This window comes from Canis aureus, chromosome 1 (assembly GCF_053574225.1).
Source record: "Canis aureus isolate CA01 chromosome 1, VMU_Caureus_v.1.0, whole genome shotgun sequence".
Taxonomy (NCBI): Eukaryota; Metazoa; Chordata; class Mammalia; order Carnivora; family Canidae; genus Canis; species Canis aureus.
Window position 1 is genome coordinate 121,054,622 of NC_135611.1, and position 15,087 is coordinate 121,069,708.

At 52.9% G+C, this 15,087-nt stretch overlaps 1 protein-coding gene across 3 annotated transcripts in view; it reads left to right on the plus strand.

The window, feature by feature from the left end:
* Window positions 1–732: 732 nt before the first annotated feature.
* TSHZ3 (teashirt zinc finger homeobox 3) overlaps window positions 733–15,087 on the plus strand; it is an 86,422-nt gene continuing 72,067 nt past the window's right edge. For all 3 annotated transcript variants that reach the window (XR_013356724.1, XR_013356728.1, XM_077856482.1), the window contains exon 1: window positions 733–1,206. Coding sequence is in view for 1 of the 3 variants with exons in the window: in XM_077856482.1 (XP_077712608.1) it covers window positions 1,167–1,206 (40 nt within the window). In the remaining 2 variants the exon portion in view is untranslated. The remainder of the gene's footprint in view (window positions 1,207–15,087) is intronic.

The following is a 15,087-nucleotide window of genomic DNA, read 5'->3' on the forward strand; positions in this document are numbered from 1 at the left end:
GGGCGCCCCCTCCCACGCCGACCCCCGGGACCGGCCCGGGAAAGTTTGCCCGGGAAGAAAAAAAAAGAGAAAAAATTGGGGGAAGTGGCGGCGGCGGGTCCCGGGGGAGGAGCCCGGGCGGCGCGGGTGTGGGGGCGGCCCCCGCCGGGTCCGGGCCGCGCTCCTGTCCGCCCCCCTCGGGCCCGGGCATCCCCGGGGCGGGGGCGGGGCGGGGCGGGGGCGCGGGTGCGGGGGGGGGGGAGGAGCGCGGCCCGGGCGGGGCGGGGCGGGGCGGGGCGGGGGGCGAGCCGGGGCCGCGGGCCGGGCCGGGCCGGGCGGGGCGCGCCCTGGGCGGGGGCGGGCGCGGGCGCGGGCGCGGGCGGGGGTGCGCGGGGTCCGGGCGCGGGGTCCGGGCCGGGGCCGGGGCCGGGGCCGGGGGCGCGGCGGGCGGCGGCGGGCGGGTGACACGATCATCTCCTTTTCCTCTAAGCTTGCCTGTTGCCGACGCCGCCGCTCCAGCCGCGCCGCGGGCAGGAGACTGGACCGCCGAGCCCCGGGCCGCGGCGGCGGCTGGGCGGCCCCCCGGACGCCGTGACCCCCTGCCCGGGGGCGGGGGCGGGGCGGGGCGGGGCGGGGGCGGGGGCCGCGGCGGCCGGGCCGCTCCCGCGCTCGTCCTCCCGCCCGGGCCCCGGCCCCGCGCCCCGCGCCCCGCGCCCCGCGGCGGGGACGGGGCCGGGGCCGGGGCGGGGGGCGGGGGGCGGGGGCCGGGGGGGCAGGGCCGCCGCGCCTCCCCGCCCCCTCCTCCGCGGGCCTCCGGAGCGATTTGTCAAACTTCCCATTCCGCCGGCGGCGCGGTCCTCCTCCTCCTCCTCCTCCTCCTCCTCCTCCTCCTCCTCCCCCGTCGCCACCTCCTCCTCCCGGCCTCCTCCTCCCCCCGCGCTCCTCCTCCCCGCGCCTCCCTCGCCCGCCCTCCTTCTTCCCTCCGCACGTTCGGGGATCGCGGCGGAGCGCGGAGAGGGGGGGACGCGGAGAGCCGGGGCGCAGCAGCATCCTGCGGGCGGCCGCTCTCCGGGGGGGAGGCTCGAGCCGGCCCGCCTCGCCCCCCCGCGGCCCGCCGCCCCTCCCTCCCGCCCTCTCCCCAGCCCGGCAGCGGCGGCGGCGGCGGTGGCAGTCGCCGGAGGAGCATCATGCCGAGGAGGAAGCAGCAGGCGCCCCGGCGCGCAGCAGGTACGAGCCGCTTCCCCTTCCTCCCGCGCCCGCTCCCGCGCCCGCGCCCGCTCCCGCTCCCGCTCCCGCCGGCGCCCGGGCCGCCGCTGCCCGCGCGGAGTAACTCCGGGGCGCGCGGGGCTCGCCGGCCGCCCCGCTCCGCTGCGCCCGCCCCGCGCCCCGGGCGCCCCGCCGCGCTCGCCCTGCCCTGCCCGGCCCGGCCCGGCCCGGCCCGCACCCACTTGGAGCGGCGCGCGCGCTCGGGGCCGGCCGCCTCCCTGCGCCGGGGCTGCGGGGCGGCCTCCCGCGGGGCGGGGGCGGGGGCGCGGGCGGGGGCCGGGCCGGGCCGGGCCGGGGCCGGGGCGCGGGCGGGGTCACCTGAGTTCCCGGGACACCTTCCGCGCCCTGCGGCGGCGGCGGGCGGCGGGGCGCAGCCGGGTGCGCGCGGAGCGCCCGGGAGCCAGCCGGCGAGTGAGCGAGCGGTCCCCTGGCCACCTTCCTGCTAATCCGATTGATTCTTCATTTATTGGGCCCGACGCGGGCAAGCGGTGGAAGCCAGAGCGCACGGGGTCTGGGTATTGTCAGATGACTGTCAAGCCCGCCTCGGAGGCTGGCGTCCCCTCTGCCCGCGTGTGTTTTCCCTGACCCCCACCCCCTCCTTCCCCTGCTTCTCCCACCCTCATCTCCTCCTCGGAGCACTTACTTCTGGGACGCGTCTGTGTACTTTTTAACCCCCCCCCCTTTTTTTTTCTTTTTTTTTTTCCTTGCCAGGAGTGTCAACTCCTGTTAAGACTGAGCCAATTATTATTATTATTATTATTATTTTATGGAAAAAAAGCATCATTGAAAACCAAACAAAAACCCCCACACACACACTCACACACAGACACATAACATTATTTTGCAATAATGTCAGTTGGGGGCATGTTGCCTGGAAGAAGGGTTTCTGGCCCTTTGCCACCCTTGATTTGATGACTGATTGATCGCCCGTCATGCTGCTGCCTTTGATCTATTCATTCCCAATAAACATCAATAAATCACTCGCAATGGTGAGGCCAAGCTCTGTGACGTCACTAGGGCCCTGTCAGTGCAACTTCGGGGATTTGGGAGGGATTGCTGAGAGGACCACATATGGACGGGATGTATTTTGATATGAGTAACGCTCAGACGTGCAGAGGTTCAGATGCTGCCTGAACGGGAGGCTTCCGTGGAGGTTCCTTTCTGTTCTGCTCTTTGGGTGGAAGGAGGGAGAGCGGAGGGAAGGAAGGGTCAGGACATTGCCAGGCGCCCTTGTGGGAGGAAGGCGGGCGTCGCGCCCACGCTTGCCCCTCGGTGAGTGCCTGTGGCAGCCCTGGGGGTGGCGGTGATGGTCACTTCCATCATGTGAGCCGCCACTGCCCTGCCCGTGGAGCTCGCACATTGGCTGCACCGTGGACTGGAGTCTCCTCTCTCACAGGGTCACGCAGAGGGGACGCTCCTCTTTCTTCTCCCAGAAGTGTACTTTCTTGTTCACGCCTCAAGAAAACCCCAGAAGAAAACAGACTTGGTTTGGGGGTGGGGGGGGGACGGCATGTGATGCAGGTTTTGCTGTGTGTCCTCGGTTGTTGCCCACATTTAGGAAGTTTGCTGATCCCAGCGGCCGTTCTAGGGAGGACGATGCCACCCCAGTGACCTCCTGGCGATGCTTCTTGCCCATCCCACCTTCTCCTTTAAATTCCAAGCTCAAGCAATGAGCTTATCTACCCAAAATAAACTCTAAAAGTTTGGAGGACTCCTTCACAAAGTTGGGCAGTAGGAGTGTCTTGGGCTTCTTCCAGTCTTTGAAATTTTTTCTTTCCTTTTTGGATGCACATTTTAAGGTATCTGTGTGCCTCAATCAAATGAACCATATGTGATTACATCTTTACATTTAGTTTAGAACTCTCTCTACGGTTGCTTCATCTTTTCTCCTCCACCTTGCCAATCTGAGACTCTTCTGTGATAACTTTCTGCTAAAAATATTAGCGAAGGAGGACCTGTGCTGTTGACTAAATCCATGTATTTTTTTTTTTTTTAAAGAAGCAACCTGTTCACTAACCTTTTTGCACCTTAAAAAAAAAAAAAAAAAAAGACAGCCAGGAAATCTCAGGTCCGTTAAGAAATATTCATTATATAAAAACTTGACTGCCCGGCTAATAGGAGATGGAAGAATGGTTTTGCTCTATCAAAATGACCCGTCAAAACGACTTTGTTTCATATTTGATTTAATTGTCTCTCTCCTGACAGGCACATTCATCAATAGCTTAATGGTCAATCAGAAGTTGGCAGCGTGAGTGCTTTCTTTCTTTCCCATACCCTGGTTTTGGATTTACTTTATCAGAATGCCTCTGCCTAATGGACGTGTGGAGGAGGGGGTAGAGAATGTCTGAAGAGCTACTTATTTAAGAAGAGGGGAGGGATAGGAAAAAAAAGAAGAAGAAGAACAACAAGAAGAAGAAGAAGGAGAAGGAGAAGGGAAAAAAAAAAAAAAAAGAATCCTCCACACTTAGGCCGGAGCTAACTATGCGCAGGCCAATAAGTGAGCTGCCTGAGGATTTTGTTGGTTGGTTGGTTTGGGTGGACGAGAAACTTCCCATTTTTTCCCTCCTGTATTTTAGTTCTCACAGCTGCAAGTTATAAGGTTCATGCCTGCTTTTGTGGCATCCCGGGAGTGATGACAAATTGATTGCTTTGCACTGATACAGAGTGGGGAAAAAGAAAGATGTCTGCTGATTGGTAACTGGAAATCCAGTCCCCAGCAACCTTGAGAACACTCGAGAATTTTTTTTTTTCCCCTCCAAACTGAAAGGTCCGCTCAGCCATAAAAAAAGAAAAGTTGTTTTGCCAGCTTCATTAGTGTTCACCTAATTAGCTGTAAACCTGATGGATTCCTGACAGCTTTAATGATTGGAGATGACAAGCTCGACGCAGTGTCATCCAGCAGAATTAGGTTTGCAGCTAGTTTGATGTAATCAAGTTGATATTACACAGTCCTGGCTGCCTTTAGTTGTGCATTAACTCAATTTTCTGCTGCAGGTGACAAATGGGCTTTGGTACCTGGATAATCATGTCATAGGAATTAGGGCCCTTTTAATGGTCTGGGGTAGAATAACAACCACAATGGGCTGAGAGCTGGGTCGAGCTTGCAGACGGAGCACACAGGTGCACGCAGTCTTCATATCTAGGCCAAATGTAACATTGCTCTCCAGAAGGCCGGAGCAGGCTCTAAGAATCCCTGAAAAGACGTATTTCTGTACTTTAGGATTTTTTTTTCCCCTCTCTCCTTCTTTCCTTCTTTCTCCTTCTTTCTCCTTCTTTCTCTCTTTTGGCAGAAATCATGCCTGGCTTCTGTTCTCAAAGGGAGAGAGACATTTCTTCACCTGCCGGAGAGAAACCTGGGCAGGGGTGTCCTTCCTCCGGGCGTGTAATTTCAAAGGGCCGTACGTTTGTGCTGGCCAGATGTTGCTGCCTCAGAGGAGCGGGGCTGGAGAGGCTAATGTCCTTCAGGCAAAATGACCATCGTCCCTTGCTCAAAACGGGACTCTCACCTGTGCGTGATTTTTTTTTTTTTTGGAACAAGTATTTTTCTGAAGATCCCAGAAAAAAAAAAAAAAAAAAAGAGAGAGAGAGAGAGAGAGAGAGAACGAGAGCAGTATTTCCTAGCAGATTACATTTTATCCATTCATAGCCATTTTCCCGGGGAGGAGGGAGACTGTAAAATCTTAAACATAAATTGCCTCAACTTGCAAAAAAAAAAAAAAAATCCTTAATGAGCAACAACTTGCCACTGACCCCTTTGGAGTCTTACTCGTCGAAAGAGGAGAGTCTTCTTCTAAGGAGTTCTTGGGGGGGGGGGGGTCACATCACGAGGGTAAACCTTAGAGCATCTTGATTTTTGTGAAAGTGGCCTGAACTGCTTGGGTTCTGCTCGTGTCCCCGGTCACCGTGGGTCCCCCTGGGGCAGGATGGGTGGGTAGGTGGCAAGGCCCAGGGCGTTGGCGGGGCCGGGAGACGTGGGCGTGCCTCACCCGGCGTACCTGGCTGCGTGCAGGCACTGCCCTCCTGGCCCTCTGAGGTCTCGTCCACATGCTGGGCAGCTCCTCTTGGTGACGGAGGCACGTGGAGCGTTCAGGAGGGGCATGTCGGCCTCGGCCCTGGGAACCCATTCGCTCTCAAGCTTGCCGCACGTGCCTCCTCTGGACAGGTGTCCTGCCCTGTAGCGAGGTGACGAGATGACGGGTTCGGGCTGCACTGCGACCGCCCCCCCTCCCGTTTTCCTACATCACGGGAGGAACAATGCACATTTTAAAAAAGGAAAAATCAGGAAGATGAAGGAGAAAAACAAAGAGGCCAGGAGGCAAGGCTGCCCTCCCTGGACATCCACCCAGGGAAGCGAATCTTCCAGAATCAGCGGCTGTGCCCCCATTATCTTGACAGTTGTCAGTTAGGGCTTCACTGCTCTCCAGGGCCACACTTGATTGTGAGCGGTGGATGTTGTCAGTTGGTTCCCAGCGTTGCCTTGAGCGCGTTCATAAGCGAGCCATAGTCAATAGCTGACGTTATCAGCAGCTCTTCCCCAAATTGTCTCACACGTCTGCCTTTTCCCTCTTTTTACCAAAGATTGTTTTGTAAAGCGATGGGAACGAAAGGTGACTGCTCAGGGCCCTGGGGGTGCCGGGAAGCCCAGGTGAGGTCCCAGAATTAAAGCCCTTCCTTCCTCTCCCCCCCCACCACCCACCTCCCACCCTGCCTCCACCTCCACCTCCATCTCCACTCCTGGGGTTTTTGGAAGCAGAAGGATCCCCTTCTTGAGGGCAGAGTGCCTGCACCGTTTCGGGGGCTTCCCGTCGTACCCAGGTGGTGGCAGAGCCAGGGCTGCAGTCACAGGCAGGGGCGTGCAAGGGACAAGAGCGGAGTCCCCGTCCTGGTGCACAACAGCCATGTTCATCCAGGGACGTGAGCAGGTCCCAGTTATTCCGGGTGCAGTTTGTGAGGCTTTCCTGCTGGCCCATTTTTATTCCTGCCTGTCACTGGACAAACTATAAAAATAGCTTTGGTCTGGTAGTAGGAAAAAAAAAAAAAAAAAAAAAGAAAGAAAAAAGAAAAGGAAAAAAAAAAAAGAAGTAGGGTGTGTGTCGGTTCTGTGTTAGTATGCAGCCCGGTTAGGTGGATGGGCCTTTCTTCCGAGGCAGCTGTCTGGGGGCACCCCTGAGCATCCTCCCACGGCCCACGGGAGAGACAGGACAGCGCAGAGCAGCGCCAGCACTTCCTGCAGACCCTCTCAGGTGTTCGCGGTGCGACTGCCTGGCGGCACGTGTGTGCGTGTGCGTGTGTGTATTTTAGTTATGCTCCAAATTGTGGTTTCTCTGTCTGAAGTTAAAAATGAAAGGTGAATACAATATATTGTATTTGGTAACAATGATATGGACTGGTACATCTAGACAGATAATGTGCAGTTGTAATTAGACTCAATAGACAGGCAGTCATTTTTAAATTCTTTGACACATGCATAAAATAGTCATATAATAAGATAAGATGACAATTTTATGTTAGGTTGATAAAGTGTCCCGATACATGCATTTAAATGTCTGTAAGCCTTTAAAAAAAAAAATCCAGACAGATTAATTCTAGTTTCCAGTATTTGCAGTTAGTCATTAAATTAATTTTTAAATCCTACTAAACAATGGCTATGAATATGGGTTTTTTTTTTCCTTCTAGATTTTTTTCTTTTTCTTTTTTCTTTCTTTCTTTTTTTTTTAATTTTTTTTTTACCTGAATTGCAAAGGGTGGATACATAGACTTGGTAGCTTTCTCTGATTTTTCAACATTGGTAAACAATTACATGAGACGTGGATGTAAAGATTCAGTTTGCTGTTTGCAACCAGGATTGTGCTGTGCGTTTTCGGAAATAAAAGAAAAAGAGGCAGTAATGGAGCATAATCTGCTTATGACCACTTGCCTGAACAACTGTCATACTCTAGGTTTAGGAATCTTTATTAGAAAGATTACATAGTGTCCTTGACCAAATATTGAATATTTTATAAGCCCCATTTAAAAAAGAAGACATTTCGAGCACATACACTCGATTTGATCAGCACTTAGATTCTTGGGTTTAATTACTTTCAGTTCTGTAAATTATTTTAGTATTTCAACAAGAGTGGCCCAGGAGAGGTATTGTGGGTGGGTGGGTGGCGAGAGGGTGGGGTGGGTGAAGGCATTTCTCTAAAGGTCACGTTACCTGGACTCTTCGCCCATCTTCTTACCTTGTTTTCTCAGATGTGCAAAGGTGTGGCTCTTGAAGAATAATTTCAATTTGTTTGGGCCTAATGATAAATTATTAATTCATACTGTCAGGACACATGTTATTAATTATGACTGTGTTTTCTTCATCTAGAACAGCTGTTGGGGAAACAGTGTAAGTTCAGATTGTCTTCAGGGGGAGGGCGCCAGAGCCAGGAACTTACCAACTCCTTGTCATCATGCTCTGGGTCCCCTTGCTTGGGGAATAAAGCATGGCAGGGAGCGGAGAGAAGGGGAGAGGGAACCTGTCTGTTCTAGACCAAGATGGGCACTGGCAGATGCTAAGGACGTGCGTTTTCTGAGAAAGCAAGCCTGACTCCCCACGCTCCGGGAGTTCTGAAGGTGGGACCCGGCCCCCACGTCCAGGTCCGGGTTGGCCGCCCTCTTCACCCCGCCGGCGTGTCTCGTTTTCTTCTTACTCCCTGGTAGACCAGAAGGTCGTGGTCGCGAGTCCATGGCCACAGAAAGCAAGATCCTCTGAGCGCCTGTTTGTTCCCCAACCTGGAACCCGTCCTTAATGGAGGGCAGAGCGCGCCGTTTGGTAATATACGTGAAATGACTCAAATTCATTTACTTTTGATTTTTCCATTCCCATCATTAAATCTAGCCCTATGTATTCAGTTTCCTCTGAGTTCTTTGAGAAATGCATGTTGCATAAAATAGGCAATTTTTAATGAACAATTTAATGTAAATGGGTTTTGAATTTAAATTAATATTAATGAAGCCTTGAGTGAATTTATTTTGCATACGTAAAGACTTGTAAGTCTTTCACCCATGTGCTTTCTCCTTTATGTAGTAACATTGGTTGGGTGGATTAACTAGCGCCTTTTAAAGATTTACACTTAAAAAAATTAAATTGATTTTATATGTCCAATAGCACCGACGTATTATTAGGCGAAGGTGTTACTTAATTTAAAGAAAATATACCTCATTTCCTATTAAACCTCTCAGTTTCCATTACCCTGTTCTTCCTGCAAGCTGCCGTTGCTTTGGCATTTGCTGCTGGGGAAAATACACACCAACAATAGTTACTACAATCAAGATGCTTTCTTTCTTTGGCTTACCTCTAATGCATTATGTATCCTGGAATGATGGGAAGTTCTGTAATTAATTCTGTTAGATGTAATTGCTATAATCACTTTGATGTTACACATAATAAAGGTAATATGGTAAGCACATAAAAAATATAAACACCTTATTGTAACACTACCACTAAAATTCCTTCTCGTCGAGGCTGGCTTAGAGACAAGTGTTCCTAACTAGTTTTGGCCATAGGTGACAATTTATCCGAGCCGCGTTCATTGATATTCCAAAGGAGAGTCATTTATTGGAAAGGATGGGCCTTGTCTTGGAGAGATCTCCAAGCCGGTTGCCTAGGAATCTTAATGCCCTTTTCCTTAAAGATGTGGCTAATTAGAAAAGGTGACCATTATCTCCTGTAGAGGAGAGAGGTACGCGCTCCGGAAGCGGCCGCGGACCGAGGTAAGACGGTGGCATCGGAAGGGACAGGGGCGCTCCGGGAAGGGTGATTTGGAGAGCGGGGATTTCAGAGCCACAGAGGGGCTGCTGTGCAGGTTTTCTCGTGGTGTGGGATCATGGGAAGTGCCGTGTGTACGCGTGTGTGAGCGCGCGCAGGCGACAGCACGTCGGAGCACGTGCTCGTGGGTAACCAGGCCAGGCCGCCCTTCCGTGCGGGCAGGGACCTTGGCACAGAGTGACGGCTTTTTGGCTACTAGTCTGCTCCTGCCCGGTCGGCGGGGCAGCTGGGGGGCCGTGCCCGTTGCACGCGTCCCCGCGTGGGGGACCTGGCTGGTGCTGCCTGTTGGAGCGGACCGGGGGGGGGGGGGCCCTGGACACCGGGCCCCGAGCCCTCGGGCGCCCACCCTGCACGCGGGCCGCCGCAGGACGCGAGGGGCCTTCGCCCGGGCCCCCACGCACGCAGTCCTTGCGGGATGCTTCCAAACACGTGTCCGTTATTCTTTGCCGGTGCGATTTGCAGGAGGTGGAGGATGTGGTGGCTCAAGAAGCTTGTCGCTTGAGTTTTTTATCACCCCCCCGCCCGTGGATTTCCGGGGGTCAGACTAGCTCGGGCATCGGAGGGCCTCCGTCCCCGGCTGCACCCTGGCCCGTGCGCTGCAGAGGTCACGAGGCCCTGTGACCCGGCGTCGGCTTCGGGTGGGAACCAGCCCTGCACGTCCGTATTGTCCTTCCCCGCGCGTTGTGGGCGCTGAAGCACGTGAACCAGTCGTTCGCAGAAATCAGAGGAGCCTAAGTGTCCGTGTGATGGGGGGATGCCCGAGTCCCTGTGGAGGCAGCTCGGGGTGCTTTCCGGTGGCCGTCAGACGGACGGTGACAGCGGGCCAGGGCGGAGCGGGGTGCCGCCGAGGGGGCCTGGCAGGGGCGGCGGCCAGGTGACGGGGTCCTGGGGCCTGGGCCCTGGGTCGGCCACAGCCAGGCAGCCACCAGCCCTCCCGCCGTGAGCCCGGGCTGGTTTTGATGGCGAGGATGATAAAAGGTCTGAGAACTCCATAGGCCCCTGTAATCAGGGCCAGCACTGACATCCTTCTCAAGTTTGACAGCTTCTTCCTTTTCTCTGCTCACAGCCAAGCCTTTCTCAACCGAATTTCCCCGCCCTCCCCCTCTCTCCCCTCTCCCTCCCTCCCTGCCGCCGCTCAGCTCACCCCTTCCCTCCCTCTTTCTGTGTGCGTCTCTCCTGTTTCATGTTCTTGATCAGTCTCAGATGCCTGGAATTATTTTTTTTCGGGCGGGAGGGGGAGTGTTGCTTTAGGTTTGTGGGTTGGGCAGGTGTGAGAGGAAGTCTGTGTTTTTTTTTTTTTTTCTTTTTTTTTCTTCTTTTTTTTTTTTTTTTTTTGTACTGTAGGCCTGTTGCTAATTAATGTTCCTCCATAAGATTCTGTCGGAGTTGAGTAATGTTTTTGATCTTTATGCCTGATAACTGCATACTTAATGAGATTTCAAAGCTGTGAGTGCAGCTCCCTACAATTATTGACAGATGCCTTTTCTTTGCCATTGGGTTCAGCTTCATAAATCCTCTTGCAGTAATGAGGTTCAGCAGTGCCACCCTGGCAGTGAGCTAATGAAAGGGGGAGGGTGAAGCGGCTCATGGCTGTCTGACACATTTTTTTCCTTTAAAATTTACTATGCAGATGTCAAGCTGCGGGACGATTACTTCAAACATGCTAATTTTTATCTTGCTTTTGTGTCAGCCCTTTGCCATTAAAAAATAAATAAATAAAAGGACTAACCTTACTCTCCACTTAATTCCATTCTTTTTTTTCCCTCCCCACCCCAAGTCACATTTTTTTTTTTTTTTAATAACCCTGCGGTGTGTGACTGCTGGCGACTCTGACACCCGCGTGGCCTTTTTTTGCAGGTATCCGGGGGCAGAGCCTTGTTGGGGGGGGTTGTTTTGTTTTGATTTGGTTTTGGGAATTTTTTTTTTTTTTTTTTTGTGCCATTGGAAGGGCAGGGGGAGGATAAAGTGCGATTTCCCCAGGCCTCCCATCAGCCTGCCCTAAGTATGCACTTGAAACGTCGGAGAATTCATTTCAGAGTTCTGGAACTAAATCCTGGTGGAGAAGAGCTCCACCATGCCAAACAGTCGATTTCCTTTTCAGCGGAGTCATACATCACTGACCCACCCTTCCCTCCTGACAGAATGACATATGTCATTTATCATATGGGCCCCAGCCAGACAACGGGGAGGGGAGGGAAGCCCAGTCCATGTGATGCCGTCTCCTCCTCTCAGTCCTGAACCGTCGTAGGCTTGCAGAGAGAGGCTGCTGATTTGGCGAGAGGGACGGGGAGGAGGGAGGAGAGGCAGGGGCGAGGGGAGGCGAGAGCCTGCTCCGCGTGTGGATGGCTGTCTGGGCGTGTGGCGTGGCGGGCGCGAGATTGGCAGAGGCGCGGAAGAGGTTATGTTCTTTCATATTATCTGCTAAACCACACTGTTCAGCCTTTGACGCTCTTCTGACTCCCCCCCCCGCCCCCCGCCGGCCCCCACTCCCCTTTCTCCTTTTCCTTCTGTTTTCCCCTTTAGTAGTCGAGGAAAACAGCCACCAGGATCCGGGGCTGACAGGTATCATTCAAGCCACCCTGGCTTGTGAGGGGTGGTGTAAATGAATCTCAGGGCTCCTGGCTTCACATGATTCAAACATGCGTTATTGAAGATGGATGTTCCTTAAGAAAAGATTGATGGTGGATGCTGGGCTTAGGGTGCCATTTATCATTTTGAATATTATTTAGACTTGCCGTGTAAACCTGTAACTTGAGAGTTGGACGAGCTGGAGCAGGGTAGGGGCCTGCATGTGTGTGTGTGTGTGTGCGCGTGCGTGTGCGCGTGCCTGTGTGTGTGTGTTTCCATCGATTGGCCTTGGGTTCTCATTGCTGCTGACCAGATGCCCAGACACGAGCCCTCCCATTTACCATATAGAAGACACCCCCTCCCCCAAAAAAGGAGGAGTGTGTGCATGTGTGGGGGGGGAGAGGTTTTAATTTTGAATAATTTCCAAGGACATTTTTCCAAGGGAAAAATGAAGTATCTGTGATTTACACTAAAGCTAGCAGGCAACTTCTCTCTCTCTCTCTCTCTCTCTCCCTCTCTCTCTCTCTCTCCCCCCCCTTCTTCCCCGACAGAGGCAGTCACGTTCGAAACATTAAAATATAAACAGAGCTGTAGTTGCCAAAGCCAAGACCCTTGCCTGATTTTTTAAACTCTGTGACATGCTCTAAAAAAAAAAAAAATCTGTATCTGAAAAGCTTAGCACAATATAACTATTCAAAAAAAAAATACTGGTTGGCTTGGTTAGCAGTGTGAGAATGAAGAAACAGACTTCCACGTCTCGGGAATATTTCAGATAAAAAATGATCTTTTGTGGCTCCCTGCCCCTGCTCCCAGCGGCCTCCTCCCCTTGTCTGTCTGCACTCTGTCCCCCTCGCAGGCCTCAGCAGCCCCCCACCAGGACTGATGTGGACAGCTGTTTGCAGGCCCCTCCGCCGCCCGCCCACCCGCCCCGCTAATCACTTCTGCGCCTCGTGCACCCTTGAGCTCTGCTCCGGGACACCCCCACCTACTGGAAGGAGTTAGGGACGCAGGCTGGCTCGCGGACGGAGCCCCCAGCTGCTGGGAGGATCGGCGCCGCCGCCGCCGCTGCGCCAGCCTTGCTGCCTCCTCTGCTCCCGAGGCCTCGCCGCTTGCTCTCCGGTTGGAAAACGGGAAACAGAAACTGCTGGTCTTCCTGCTGTGTCTCCTCCACCAGGGGAGCCCCGATAGTACAAATTTAATTGGCAGGCGTTCTATTAAATAGGTGACTTTATTTGGGTCTGCTAATTAAATTTAGGGCTCCTCGTATGACTTAGAGTGTGGACATTAATTTAAAAAATTGATGGGACAGAAAGTTAGGCTGCGGTCGGGTGTGTGTGTGTGTGTGTGTGTGTGTGTGTGTTTTATCTCAAGAAATGAGAATCTAGAATTGGCGGAAGGGCTGGATGTTCCTATCTTGCCTATCTTGCTGCTTCTGGGACAAACTTTTCCCTGACATGTAAAAAGCCTGCATCTACGCGGACAGGAAAGACGTGCAAATGTGGCTTGTGCACTCACGGGCTCCAGGCAACTTTGTGTGTGTGTGTGTGTGTGTGTGTGTCTATTTGAAAAAAACTTTATTAGCAGCCTGACGCCTCGCACACAGGGATGACTTGGGATTCACTTTTGGTGTTGCCCAGCTGGCGCCAAAAATTGGGTAGAATCAGATTTATGTCCTTTGTTGGTGCCTGGACTCGCATCTGACTGTAAAAAAAGATGATACTGTTCCTTGCTCAGACTTCATGGAAGAAAGGAAAACTTTGATCCTCTGCCCTTGCACTTGGCCAGTGTTGGAGGAAATTGGGAGGACCAGCGCCAATTTGCAGGAACAATTGTAAACACCTTCGATACAAACGGCATCACCCCGTTTTTACCGATTAGAAAAACTTTGCCATTAATAGGTGCAAAGTCCATTTCAGGTATAATTGGTAAGGAACTGAGTGCACTCATGGGAAGAAACCTTGTTTTGTTTTTTGTTCGCTTTCCTTCTTATCCCCTTTTCTCAGTTTTATGGCTGGAGACATGATTTATTGCAGCCATCCATCTTGGGGGCTCATCCATCACACCCGGGTTGCTAGGAGATTGTGGCAGCAGCTGTTTGCTCTGAATCAGACAGAAAAGTTGTCAATCATCAAAGGCAGGTGAATAGCATTAGAAACACGCTATTGTCAGACGGAATAATTAATCAAAGAGAGAAAAGATAATTAAAAAGATATGACCCTTGCAAGTACTTGCTCTGGGTTGCCTGGAAAAAAAAAAAAAAAAAAAAAGGAAAGAAAGAAAGAAAGAAAAACTGCCTGGTCTTTTCTAGACACTTAAGCAGCTGAGGGCTGATAAAATATGCACTCTGCAGTGCATAGTTTTTAATTAATTGAAAAAGGTTCAACATTCAAAGACGATGCTGGAGAAAAGTCCGATTATGAGCAGAAGTAATATTTATTGTTTGCATGAAGGGCTTGACACCCAGTTCTAACTTTCTGTCGCACATGTCCGGCCTCTCTGGCTGGAGGAGGCACGGGCTGGGGTCTTCAGGTAGCGTGCCAGCTCCCGTCCTCTGGGCTCCCCTGGCTGTCACGCGAGGCTGTGGAGGAGAGCCTCAGACCTGAGCAACTCTGCGAGCCTGGGCCACATGTCCTGCCGCACAGCTCTGCTGGGGTGGAACTGAATTCCTTAGATAAAACAAGAATTTTTTTTTTTTTTTTTTTTTTTTTTTTTTTTTTTTAACCAAGGTGGAAGGCTCGGAAAGCGGGAAAGCGTGCCATACGGTCTACCTGCAGGCTGCGCGGAGAGAGCGCTGTAGAGCTTCACCTGCCCGGGAACGTGCTCCAAATGGCACACGGGCTGGGTCCCCCAGGAGACCTTGTAACCCGTCTCGGTGTGGCCCCGCGAAGCCTACGGGTGACTTCCATCCCCAGTGACATAACCCTGGCATCCCATTCTGAGGAGACCCTCCCAATGACAACCTAGAAATAATTTTGGGTGCCCGTTTCAGTCTCAGAAATATTCATAGATTAGGAAGTCATCCTTGCCTTCTCTGAAGCTAAAATATTCTGGAGAAATTGGAAAACGTATTAAAGACTAGATAGAAAGTGGCATCTCTGGAGTTGCTTTTCAGTTAAATATGCTGCAAGCCCTGAAACAGATCTACTCTTTTATTTTTGGATACTATGCTTGATTTTCACACCATTCTCTTCCCAAAGAATAGCAGGACTACTAAAATTAGCAGGAGGAAAAAAGGCTTGAATATTAGAATTCATGGGAAGGGAGAAAGCAACACTTTTTTAGTTGGGACGCCGCTTTCAGGGTGCACCCTGTCGGAACACCGGGAACTCCAGCCCTCAGCTCCCCACCGGCGGCGGCGGCGCTGCGGATTCGCTGGGGAGCATCCCGGGGGAGTCCCCGGCGGCTGCACCTCGCCCTGTGACGTCCACCTGCTCCCATCGTGCACTGGGAGCCCCCTAGGGGTGACACAGGGCCGGCCT